This window comes from Lepisma saccharinum, chromosome 1 (genome assembly GCF_977018435.1).
Source record: "Lepisma saccharinum chromosome 1, izLepSacc3.1, whole genome shotgun sequence".
In the NCBI taxonomy this organism is placed as follows: domain Eukaryota; kingdom Metazoa; phylum Arthropoda; class Insecta; order Zygentoma; family Lepismatidae; genus Lepisma; species Lepisma saccharinum.
The window spans coordinates 213,215,912-213,229,981 of NC_139229.1; the positions used below are offsets into that span (position 1 = coordinate 213,215,912).

At 38.6% G+C, this 14,070-nt stretch overlaps 1 protein-coding gene across 2 annotated transcripts in view; it reads left to right on the forward strand.

Moving 5' to 3' along the window:
• The first annotated feature begins 8,763 nt into the window (after positions 1-8,763).
• The window catches only part of Tet (Ten-Eleven Translocation (TET) family protein), a 227,216-nt gene continuing 221,909 nt past the window's right edge, over positions 8,764-14,070 (forward strand). For both annotated transcript variants that reach the window (XM_083111964.1, XM_083112002.1), the window contains exon 1: positions 8,764-9,238. In XM_083111964.1, the coding sequence (XP_082968090.1) occupies positions 9,149-9,238 (90 nt within the window). In that variant the 5' untranslated portion in view covers positions 8,764-9,148. The remainder of the gene's footprint in view (positions 9,239-14,070) is intronic.

The following is a 14,070-nucleotide window of genomic DNA, read 5'->3' on the forward strand; positions in this document are numbered from 1 at the left end:
CCCAGGCATTAACATTGATCGAAACGTAGGAAAATAAAATCCCCATCTTCTGCACAACTTTTCCCCCCCATCCCCAATCGACCACCTCCCTTCCCCTCGTTCAACCCAAACATGGACTCTTCTGCTTCTGAAGTCATCAATCAGCATTTTAGTTTGAGTGAAGCGGAAGAAAACTTTCGTCAGCCAAATTTGTATGGGTGTGTGTGTGTGTGTTTCGGCTCACTGAACTTACATTGACATTTTTTTTTCGAAAAATAGATGAAAAGCAAAAGCCAACTTTCTAGAGGTACCTATTTTTTTAGAAAAAAGTTTTTAACGCTTTATAAGTTCAATTTTTGTGTTACTGTAAAAAAAGTTTATTTTATAAGCTGATCTCTTTACGGAGTGATATTTGGGAGTAGATAACATTCAGCATTATACAGTGTTGTGTGCTTGCGCAGTATTTTGATTATTTGCACCAGTTATACGAGGGAAAATCATCATGTAACAGAAATTTTATCAATACCTTTTTTTTACAAGAGTACTTACAGAAAGTATTAGAGTTTTTATTTGTCGACATAGTCACCGTGCTTTGCAACAACACACTGGCCACAAGGTTGCATGTGCCTTCTACAAAAAAGCTTTTCTGTGTGGCCTCTTACCAACTTTGTACCACCCCACATCCATTACTTCGTTGTCGTCTGCAAACCTCTGACCACGCAAATCTTCTTTCAAAGATCCAAACAAGTGAATGTCCGATGGTGCCAAGTCCGGATTGTACAGTGGATGTTTCAACACTACGTGTATCCCAGCCGTATAGAGGCCGGCGTTGTTGTAAAGTAATAATATCCCTTTTGAGAGAAATCTCCGGCGTTTCGATCATATCGCGGGGTTCATTTTGTTCACTAGCATGTCACTGTATCGAGCACTGGTCACACCTTGACCCTTCACCTGTAAGTGCATCAATATAGGGTTATTGTCGTCCCAAAAAATGGTCAGCATGACTCTTCCAACGGAGGACCGTTTCTTGACATTTTTCGTGTCCGGAGACCACGGATGCTCCCACTGCATTGATTATCTCTTTCTCTTGGTTCATAACGGTGAACCTTTACTGGTCGTATTTCCAGCTGACAGCTCGGAAACAGCGATTCAGCGATCAGTTGAATTTTCTTCGACTGACATCGGGCATTTTCGAGTCACAAGGCACCGAACGCTGTTAGCGGAACGAAACAATTGAGCGTCGGAAATACCACATGTTGCCAAACGTACTGTAAATCGAAAGAGTTCTCCGACCAGCACCAGAAATGAACAGGGGTTAACGGTACAACTGCGCACGTGGTCCTGCACAATAAAGTTTCCGGAACGACCACTCGGAGGACGGGATGAAACTGGCCGAAACAGAAGTACGCTTGGCAACGTTGCTCGGGAGAGCGATGTTACACCTCCAGCTTTTACTTCGCAACTGATTTGTTGCCACCCATGGAGCACCACACCCTCGAAGACGATTGGGGGATAGAAAGAGCCAGAAATAGCCATGAAGGTAAACGCCAGCTGGAAATATGACCAGTATAGGACTGTTCTCCTATCACAGTTCGGTCGAGGAAAGCAAACTCCTTCACGAGTATAATGGTCCAATGTTCCTGATAACTTGTCTCCCGTGTACGCTTGTGATCATCGGACAGCTGCTTTGCTTTGTGTACCAATCTGATACACACTTTTCTATACCTGATAGAAAAATAGAAGTGAGAAAAATATATGTAAAATGCCAAGCACGTATTTAGGGGGCTTCAGGGGATCCGGACACCCCCCCAGAAAATCTTAGCAAGTAATAAAATTAAATAATGAAAATATACTTGTTTAGCATTTGTCGTATAGTCGATGCTTGTTAATTTCCTCTGAACTTATTGGAAGTCATGGATTATATTGGGATCATACCTTTCAATGATCTTACCAAAGATTTATGCTTGCACACTATTTATGATAATATGCATAAAATATTAATCAGGAACTTTACTTTTCGCCAACTGGATTTAACATCCTTTCTTGTTATTCAATAAACATTACATTTTTCGTCTATTTGACATTATTTTCATTGCCAGGACACTTGTTTTTTTTTTGTTTTTTTTTACAAACTATGCCGTAAGCTAGATAATGAATATGTGCTGTTATCTATTATTTTTGTACCGTCTTTTTTTACTTATTCATGTAATAAAAATACAATATTAATTACGGTAATTTATCTATTGTAATTAGTATTTAATTTAATATAATTATAATAATTATTTATTTTAAACATTATTATTATTGAGGTGCCTGGAAAAGGCTAACTTCTATGGGCAATAAAACTACAACATTCCTTTTTTATCCGGTTTTAAATTCTAGTAGTTTAGCGTTAAAATTTGAAACAAATATTTACTATTTTAAATAAACCGGACGGTAGCTGTCTAATTTTAGGATATTCAGGAAGCTTAAATAAACCAATGGCGCCATCTCTTAGAAAGGTTAATAAGCTTAATACAACTTTTGGCATCTCATAACTTAGTGGTTCGAGGACATAGAGATATCCGAGGGAGGAACAACAGAAAAATCATGAAAGTTCATAGATTTTGGTGACATTGCTTTCGAAATATAACCAAGTATACTACAAGACTTTTCAGACGTATACATACAAGGGGAGATTCACGATTATTAGAACTAAGTTCTGAAATTCAACATGAACTGATACAATTAATTAGCAACAAAGTCAAAATGGCTACATTAAAAAAAAGTCAAGCTAAGTCCAGAGATTTACCAATTGACACGCACCTTATGCCCTTAGGGCTTCTGGTTACAACCCTTTTATCGGACTTCTCAAAGGCTTCTTAGGGTTAGTAGGACCAAGCCCTTGCGAGGTCTGTGGTGCAGGATTTATTTTTAATTATTACCTATATAGGTTTGAAATAAAAGATCATTAAGATCTTTTACTCGAAGATTTATTTGAACTTCCGATGATATACAAACACTTTTCAAACAATTCACCCGATACAACTTGTAGGCCTAAACCTATTAGTTGTACCGAAGTTTATAATCCTGGTTCTTTTGATGATGCAGGAGAACACCTTATTCAGAGTTGGGTTGTGAAATATCTGCCAAATGGAGTACAAGCACACCAGCCGAACCGAAGAACGAAGCAAGATATTTCCCCAACGTCCCCTGAATCATCAGCTTTTCAGCAACCAGGAGAATGTCCCGCTGGGTTAGAAATGTCTTGCTCTTTTATATCAAAAATTTGTTTACATTTTTCCAAGGTAACTACATGATTGTTTACATATCCATAGTTTCAGCATCTCTGCAAGAATTAAGTTAAACAATCCTTTACCTACAATAACCCATTTTTAAAGAAAGAATTCTAACATTTTTACAAGAAAATATTTCAACACTAATTCGTATAACACAGATTGAACATTTTTGTGCTTGAAAAAAACATGTGTTGACTGGGGCGACACACAATTCACGTTCAGTTTCAATATTTACTTTCTTTAAGTTCGTAACTTCTTTTACAACCCGAATTATTTTGTAAAAGTCAACAAGAGTTGACTATTCTGCTGGCATGATGGATTCTATAGTTGTTAACTAATTCGTATGGAACAAGATCTACCACGGAGCCATGTAGATTTCATATATGCTACATCTGTTTCTATTAACTGCGCACATTTTAAATGGCATAACTTAACGATGCACTTTCATTTCCTGTCTTGATACGGCTTTAACACGTTCCACGGAGGAGCTCATTGCGATATTTCGAACGGATAACAAACAACGCCTTGTGGTGATTGGCAATACTGTTTGTTTACATTTCGAGTATGTGTCTGGAACGAGCTAAATTGGTCGTTTTTCTGTATCAATGCTGCATTTTGGAGAGTAATTCTTATTCTACATCGTTCTATAGTACTTACAGTGGTAAGATTTTACAATACCGGACAATTCCCCGATTTCGTTCATATTTCGCATACTAAATAATTTTGGGCTCCTAATCACGAATCTGCAGTTAATATTTGGCGGTCACGTGTGGAATTTCTGAGGTTAACATGTGGGGGTGACGTGTTGACATTGTTAATTGACGTGTAGAAGTTGTAAAATAAGCTTTTCAATTACCGCGATCGTTCTGCGTATACAAGCATAGAATCTTCAACGTAGCGTTTACTTGTACAGTAATCTGCGTGGTATGAGGAAGGTGGCGACTTTGAAGGTAGGAAATGAAGTTCTTTCTTTCATAAGTTTTTTTTAGTAATTTTCAGTTGGGTACATATTAATAGTACAGAGCATTCGTTCATGTTTCGCGTAGTCAATAATTTATGACACTTGATCACGATTGTCCAGTTAAAATTTGTCGCTCAAGTGCTACGAAACTGACATTTTTTTACGGTGCCCCACAAACCGTTCACGCATAGCCCCACAAGCCATTCACGGTAAGGTTAGGTTAGGCAAACATAGTTAAAATTTGGGGTCGTAGTAATATCAGGAATGTATATTTCGTCTTTTAAGTATTGGAAACAGATAATCTTCCGGTAAATAATGAGCAATCGTGCATTGTCGGTTGCGATAACGGACACCCTTTTTTTTCGAAATTCTAAACGTGACTGCCAAATATTAACTCCAGATTGGTATTAGAAGGCCTAAATTATTTAGTATGCGAAATATGAACGAAATCGGAGAATTGTCCGGTATTGTAAAATCGCTCCCTTACAGATCTCCATGCGTTGCAATAGTCGCCATAACTCACTAAAAACTCTATAAATTACACAAAATTTCGGATCACAGTAAAGCTATATTCAGCTGTCAATTTGCAAAGAGCCAAAGGTTGCCAGATTTTCTATTATCCATAGAGTACGACATTGCCTCATACGGTGCACAATGTATGTTGCCAAAATTGTTTTTAAAACATTCAAATGCTGACCAAGGCTAAATTTATTGTATAAAAAAACTAAATAAATATGCACTAAAAACGTAACGTTTCCACCTTCTAACTGGGTCTTCTTCAGACAAAGATTGCAAGAAAGCATTTGAATGTTTTATTAACATGGAAACAAGGCTTAAAGTGTTAAAATTGTTTTCTATAAAATGAACAAAGCTTTGCTTTATGTTTTAAAGCTGAAGCAAGCATGTGCCCTGCGGGAGAAAGTTGATTTTGAAAGTTCCTCTCCTTTATAAAAGCCGCTATAAGATTCCAGATTCTGAATCCAACCCTTACGTCCTGGCCTGGCGGGTTTTGGGTGGTATGTGCTGCATCATCCACCATACTTCCCGGAGCTTGCTCCGAGCGATTACCATCTCTTCGCTCCATTGAAGAAGCCGGTTTCACTCAGATGATGTTGTCAAGCACGAAGCAAGGGTTTGGCTTCGATAATAGGGCCCTGAGTTCCATGAGACGGGCATTATAAACCTCGTGTAGCGCAGGGATAAATCCCTGAACCGATAGGGACTATGTTGAGAAGCATAGTGTATGAAGTGTCCTTTCACGTGAGTCCGTCTTTGTTCGTCTAGCAAATAGAGGAAGTGTACCAAATGCGGACCCCGTCCTTAAAGCGGCCCCCCTGCATTTCTGCTCTGCATGGTGCTGTAGCCTGACGGAAATCCATGGAGCTGGTAGCTTACGTTATTGTCACGTGTAGTACTTGCGCCCATGTTGATTATTGCGTGTGTTTTTCTACAATCATTCATTTTCTCACACATTTTTTTTCGATTATTTCTGCTAGTTCTACTGAATTATTTTGCTTTTATTGTTATTTGCATTTTGAAAAACTTATTAGTTTAGAAGTCTCCTCAGACGAGAGACTGTTTTTGTGGAACTAATATTTATAGTCCTATAATATTGACTGGAGCTCTCCTGTACATGAACGTCCGAAAATAGTCCATCAACTCATTCTCGTGCAGGCTTCTAATGTGTGATTAACGCAATAAAAAGCCTTCGATAAATCCATGCCTTTTCCTCCTATTTAGTCAATAATAATTGACACATAAAATTATAACGATAAAATCTTGCTAATTATCAGGTAAATCAATTAATCATCGTAATAAGCAATAATATGCATTGGATTGTGGCTGTTCACCGGGAGTTGGACGGCGGAGAGCGAAGGACTAGCCTGTTTCCCGAGAGAAGAGGCCGAGCCTCGGGTAAAGAAATATAAAAATACAACTTTATTACCAATGGTCAGATTCAACTGAAATTAAAGACAGCCCAGCAGCAGATTATCATCGACGAAATCCCCAAAGCAGAATTTGATAGGAGATAAATTAAGCCCGATATTAAAGGTAAAACAGCTAGACTGGATAACAATAGCTACAGACTTCATGGCACTGTCTTCGGAACGAGCGTGCAGGTTACAATAGGCCCGGTCTTAGGCTAACCTCTCTTCGAGGTGCTTTTTGAAAGGGTCAAAGAACTCCAAATATACGGGTGAAAATAGCAGGACAAGAGTCTACGACTTGAGGACAATTTAGCAACGCTTGGACAGAGAGGGTACAGTAACGAACCTTTTGAATAGCAAATAAATAGACGAGCAGAGAAGCGGAAGACACAGTTTTACTCGGATTTTCTTCGACGCGCTATCAACCAGTTTTACTCGGGTTTTCTTCGACGCGTTATCATACACAATCTTTCGCGAACCACCCGCTTAAAGTATTCGCTTTGTGTGTCGCACCGTTCCGTGTTGTGTTATTTCGCACGTGTCTGTGTACTATCAATATGGAGTAGAGACAGAGAAAGGCCCTGCTGGGGGGCGTCCGACCCAGTTGCCACCTAGGAAGATGCGGAGATCCTATCTTATCGCCCGGAAGCTATCTATTGACCACACCGCAAACATCCACGACTTCACCACGACGACTTCAGACAGAGCCGACAAAGGTAAGCCGGAATGGACGTGAAAATGATAAGCTTCGTTCGCCCCGTCGTGACATCCAATGAACGCTTTAATTACATAAAAAATCTCGAACAGACATTGCTTATTACGGTGATTAAATTGCACCAACTATAATTTTAACATGTAAAACCGTACAGCGTTCAATTATCCCTTCATGCAAAGTATTTGATATTCAGATTGTACGACGCTATAATTTGTCAATATAATTATATATCAGTGATCCTCGTTAACCTCAAAATTAACAATATATAGATTAACATTCATTCATCAACAACAACATAAAAGGAGTAGTGTTTTTACAGTGCAGGTTAAGCTCCTACCGGAACAGTTTCTTTTCCGTAAATGCAAAAGTAAATGTCAAATTAAGAACAGTTTAAATTAATGTAGCTAACTTTAAACATGCCGCCGAACTATTATTGTATTAATTACTCATGTATTTTGGATTGCCGAGAAATGAATGCGAGTGTGACTGTGAGAATGAAAGGGGCAATGATGTAATGTTTATGCATGTGCTCTTTTATAGAAATTACAGTATATATATATAGAACTAACCCTGTAGTGTGATTTGTTCTACCCTATATAATCTCTTGGGCTCCAACTGATGGCACTTACCCTGGGACAAAAGGTAAATAGGTTCTTAATGATTGCCTTTTGTTTATTTGTTTAATTGTTTTGTGGGTTTGACCTTACCCTCGTAACGTAGAATCAGAATGACGTCAGGCACGTAAAATAAGTAGACGTCGAGTTACGTCAAAAAATATTGTTAGGTAAGTATTGATATTAAGCTAGCTATATGTTGTTAGCACAATAGTTATAGTCCGCCTGTGTTGGTAGCATCTATTGACGTAAGTGTGCATGCGCTAACTGAACGAGTCCACTGACAAAATAGGGTGGTGGCTGCAAATCGAACAACATTGAAGTTTCACACAAAGCAACAACCGCCTCAATAGAAAATGAAACAAAGCGAGCGATTATAAACAAACGAAGAGAATGAATACAAAGGAAATACTGGTTTGAAACTTACAGTGTAGATGTAAGTGATTGTCCTTATGCTGTTTGAAAGTACAAAAATGTAATTTGGTATACGTAAACTTTACATTTGAGAAATATTTGTATTACAAATGCAACTATTATGGTGTTGGGGTGATATAATTATTCCCTGGTAGAGATGAAACACCCGTGTTGTCAGATAAGTTTGCATAGGGACTCCCCCCACGTTGATTCTAATTCTGTAAGTAGTTGACATGAACTGACGGGCGGCCAAAAAAATATTTTAAGTCCATTTTATGCTCACATAGTAAGCTAATAGAAGCTGGACCTACAGTTTACAATGTGAATTTTGCATTATTATTATTATTTAGCATAGCATTTATGCCACTTTTGGATGACGAAAAGGAGAAGTGGTGATTAGATGAAATACTTGAAGGGACACTGAACAAGTATCACCCATGCCCGGAACTGGACTCGAACCCATGGAACTTCTGTGGCGATATCAAAGGTCGAACACTTATCGTGCTCGGGCAGATTAAAGTGGGAACCGAATCGTTGGCCCCGTTTACTTCGCCGCACTTTTTGACACTAGGTGTAGTGTATGTGTATTCTGGTGTCAGGCTAGTGTAAGGAAATGACGTTCAACCAAGTAGATGGATTTCGGTGTTCAAGTTCAGAAGATTCAACAAATGGCTGTCTGCTGCTTTAAACGTTAATTTGATTAGTTAGCACGAACCACGTGACCATACAGGCATACACTACGACGCTCCAGAACGTAGAAGTAGACGAGTCGGTGTTGCACCGCGTAACCAACTAGACGCATTGTGCAGAGAGATTCAAGAAGTGCAGTGAACTAGACGGTGTTAATGTGTCTCCACCGAGACTACAGCCTTAGCCACTAGACTATCGAAGACATGCCTGTCATGTCAATTGTCAAATAAGGGCACTTTTTAGCTTTCTGGATTGGTATCATAAAACGAATGAAAACGTGCCTACGCCGTCATGATCAAATAGCCACCAACTTCCCGTCGTGGATCGAACCGAAATAGTCACACTAAACCACGTGGAAGCTCTATTCTCATCGTCCATAATATTTATTACATTTCCTCTTTTTTTCATTGCAATTTGCCTACTGACATTTCGGTAATATGCGGCATCGATCTGTGCGAATGACGAAGATTTTCGTACGTAACGTATAGTGAGTCACGTTATAGAATCTCACTGGAATTTCCCGTTGCAGACGATGGTCCCTTTGCTTCACACAATCGCCCAACGCAGATATGCTCACTGCCGTAGCCAAGTTCAAAAGCTTTTGCCAACAGAAGCCTTGTGGAATGAACACGAATGGACACGGAATCTATTCATCTCAGGTGAGTGCTGCAACATATTCGTGCCTTGTTATTCTATTTCAAGCAACTGCACAACGGTACCTATTCATGTATTAATCCGCCTGTTACTGTGAACAATCGATTATCTCAGGAACTATACAGATAGAGATATCATGCACAGAGCGCTACGACGCCAGAGGTACCGGATTCGAATCCTGGGTGTTTGTGTTTGTCTGTCCGGGTTCGAATCCCAGCCTGAGCATGAGTGTTCATTGTGAGTGTCACTTCAACAATTTCATCTAGTCACAATCATTGTCGCGATTTTCCAAAAGTGGCAGAAAAGAGATGTAAAATAACAAAAATAGCGTCCTTTGAACTAGGAAAAGGGGGTACGATACTTTGATGCACACAACGTAAAGAGTCTTAGTTACAAGGATGAGAGGGGGTGGGATCCAAATGATCAAAAAAGATGAAAAGTTTAAAAAGAGTAAATCTCGCTGCGCCCTATGAAACCACAGGCGCCATATTAAATAAATATTACTGCCACTTTGCAAAGAAACATCTAAAAAAAATTAATTGAATGATGATTACATGTTCGTGCAGGGGCGTTTTAAAAATTAAACAAAATCTGGAAATAAGACCAGGTGTTTGACGAATTAAATGAAGGGCTTTGTGCAACAACATGACAATCATATTTTTCAGTAGAGCAATTCTTAACTTCTGAAAAATTCCATAATTTTTATTATTCATTTAATGTCTTTCAGGCTTCATTATTTTTTAAATATATATTTTATCTCTTCTCCAGCTCAAACGAAAGCATGTTTTAAGTGTTACACTCCTCAAAATTAATTATTTTCTAAAATAACACACACAATTTTTTTCGCTTGTCATGTTCTTGCCTTCATATAATAAACGAACTGAAAGTCTCGGGCAACAATATGATAAGCTACTTAATAACTTTAATAACTATTACAACACTTATTTTAGATGTCATATACTACTGATAATTATTGTTGTTACTTTACGAAGATATCCGATGAACTTCAGATAAAAAAAAACTCATCTATTTGATGCCGTAAGTAATTTTGTACCATCTATTTTGCCCCAAAGAAGTTCTAGAAATTACAGACGGAATAGTATGACAAGCCATAAATTATTTTATTGTTTAATTACTTGACTTGAAAACGACGAATTATCGTCTGATGGTCGATAGTCAGTGTCCTCATCACTATCGTCTATATGGGAACTGCAATCATCACTAGAATTAGGCAAGAAACTGTCAAAATTAAACAATTACCTCCTGGTATCGAGAAACACGTCACTGTATGACGTCACCTTACACAGTTGCCTGTCGTCTTATTATCAAAAAGGAGAGGGAAAATAATTCAGGCAACAACAAGACAGTGGTGCCGCCATCTTTTAGAAATTTACCGAAATATCACCTGAAATAGTTGGATAGGGTAGCAAACACACCACCTGAGCCGAAAAAAACCTATTTTTTGACAAAAATGTGGCTTCTCATGTTGTTACACCAAGCCCTTCAATTATTAAAGTAAAGTAAAGTAAAGACGTAAAAAATATTCTCTGCGCCAATTAATTTCGCTATTAAATAACACTTCGGTGTTCTATTGTATTTAAAGCTGATGTGAATTATTTTCACAATGTTCTTCCATTAGAAATAAGTCAATTTGGTATTCGAGTCCCGGTCTACGTATGGGTGTTCTTTCATAATTTCATCTAATCATCACTCATCCTTTATAGTCGCGATCAGCCAAAAAATACAGAAAAGGGACCCTAAGTAACAAAAAGTAACCCTAAGTAATCTTAATCTATAATAGAGTTGGTAATTTTTATTATTCATTTAATGTCTTTCAGGCTTCATTATTCGCTTTCGATACAATTGACGGCCCGATGTTATATAGGCTATGTATTAAATACAATGATTCTACTAATCGTTCGTTCAGTATTTTGGTTGTTTTGTCCCTTAACAGTCAGTGTGTGTGTAAAAATCTCTTACACTGGGCGCCTACACGGAGGATCAAAGGGGGGATCACTTGCCCCCTCCCCGTGGAGCAATAAGAAAATGTTTACTTATATTATTTTTATTCCCCCCCTCTTTCCTTTTCTTTTCCTGTGTCTTCTTTCTACATTTTTTGCATTTGTTTCTCAGTTGCTTTCACTGTCTCTCCTATCAATTCATCTAACTCGCTCCTTTTATGTCACCCCCCCCTTTCTGTCTGCTTGTATTTCTATTTCTTTCTCTCACGCTCCTTTTTCTCTTTATGTTTCTATTTCTCCTTCGCTTCTATTCCTCTTTCCGATTTATCTCTCTCTCTCTCTGTTTTACTCATTTTAAAAATATATTTTATTTCTCTTTCTGTGTAACTTTCATATTTCTTTATACTCTCTTCGCTTCCTTATTTCGCTTTTTTTATTTTCCTATCGTGCTTTTATTTATTTCTTCCATTCTTTCCTTCTCTCTCTCTCACTTAAAATATTTTCATTTTACGATAACTTTTGCATTTTTTGACCTTCCCTTGAAAATTTTCTGTGTCCACCCGTGCATACAATATTCTTACACACAAACTGTAACAAAAAAAGCAATTATATTATGCAAGAATGCATTTGTAAAGTCACGTACACACATTTCTAAATGAACATTCTTAGAAAAAGAGTTATTTGCATTTTGATTTTGCTCTTGCACACTTACACATAAAATCCTTTTCATGTAACCAGCTGTCAAAAAAAGAGGGAGGGGGAGTGGAAAGCTGTTCCCAGCAGTTTCGTTTACCTGAAATGGTTTACAGGAAGCTCGGTTAGATGTCGAGATTTGGGTGTGCTGACAAAGAACCTGCCTTGCGCTCGCCATACCTGAGAGGTACGAAGAAAAGGTCATTGTTGGTTGTGACTTATTTATGATCTGCCATCATGAACCAAAATGCAGACAAGTCGAAGTTTGGTTTTAGTCTGTGCTTTCCACTCGCTTTTCATAATGTGCTTGACAAAGATGTAATTACAGCCTTTTGGGAATTTTACGACTCCACAAAATGTGGAATCCCACTTTGCGTTTGTAGGGACAAAACCACAAAATTCGTTGAGAATTTCGTCCCGTTGCTTGTTTATTTGTTCTACCTTTAGAACGTCACATTTTACCTGCCGGTCTTCGTAGCACACTGCGAAGCCAGAGGCCCCAGGTTCGAATCTTTGTCAAGATTTAGCCACCTTCGTCGGGTTTTTCCATCATCTATTTCACGTGTTCCTTATTCATCCTCATCGTTACGACTAACCCAAAAGGTAGAAAAGCAACGCAAAATAACCAAATAGAAATAGTCACAGTCATTGGCGAATCTAGCCGGAGGAGGGGCACGGGACACGTTCCCCTCCCAAAGGGGATGACTAGGTTATGAAAAGTATACATGGAACAAAATAAAATGTTCGAGCAATCTTTCTTCCAGATAATAAAATAATAAATCAAACTGTTAAATATTTCCGAAATTTGTGACAGCTTATCCCTTTCTTCCTGTAATCATTGTTAATACAAGTAACGCAAAACCTACTTCTATTTCACAAAAAATATACAAATCCTATTATTTTTTGATGAAGGGTCCTGGGTCGTTACCTGGTGGAGGTATATTATTAATGGATAGGATTAAACTTTGAAGGTTCGGTCCAGATTGGTTTATCTGACCACAAACTGGATCAAAACAGAACCCTTGTAATTGTGTTGATGTGAATATGAGTTTTTAAGTGCACTTTATGCATAGGGTTATTGGGATTGGACCTACAGTTTAAAGTGGGATCCAAACTATGTGCTTCCACTAGGTATCGATTTCGGGACTTGATTTACACGGCGACGGCATTTCTACTACGCCATCGCGGAGGCACTGCATGCATAGATTTTAGGCTGCTTTCAATATTTAGAAAGTCTGCACATTATATTTCCAATGTTATGTCTAATATGGTTGGAGTATATTCTTCCCCCCCAAGAAAAATCTTGATCCGCCTATGGTCACAGTTAACCTAAGTAGTTTGAAACGATATGACAAGTGTCATGCATAAAGGTGGCCCTGCCGCTGTACAGTGGCGGCGATTGGGTTCCAAAACTGGGGTGCAATGACAGTTTACTTTTCCTTGGTAGATAAGGTTTAGCATAGTGCGGGGCAAAAGTAGGGGGGGCAACTGCCCCCCCTAATCGCCATCACTGCCGCTGTATATGTGTAAGTACAACTACATCAGCTAAAATGGGATTTATAAATAAGATATGTTCAGTAAATGAAGTAAAGTTGGCAGAAGAAAGATGAAATTGGCCCTAAAATACAGGTAGCTTGCGCTAGATGGGTTAAAGCAGACATGAAATGTACCTCCTCCAGAGGGAATTGAACCTGGGACTCCTTGATTACAGCATTTCCACTACGACTACACAATTTGGATTGATTGATTTGTTGTTTTAAGTCCACTTTATGCACAGGGAGGCTAATCGGGACTGGACCTACAGTTTAAAGTGGGATCCAACCACCACTGTGCCATGTGCCTCCACCGGGTATCGAACCCGGGACCCCTTTATTACAAGGCGACGACGTTACCACTACGCCATCGGGGAGGCCCTACCCCATTTGGAAGTGTGTCTCAGATTTGCATGGGATTTCTCTCTGAAATGAAATAAGTTTATCTCGCTGGCATCATTATACATGGCCATATGTATTCAATAGAATGTGGTAAGAAATTATATTTTTCGAAAACGAATAGAAATTTCGTTCATCATCACCATTCATCCTCGTCGCGACTTAAAATAGCCAAAATATAACGATAGAAATTGAAAGCAAACTTGTTTACGGAAGAATCGCTCCCATGCAGAAGAAACCACTGCTGTCCAG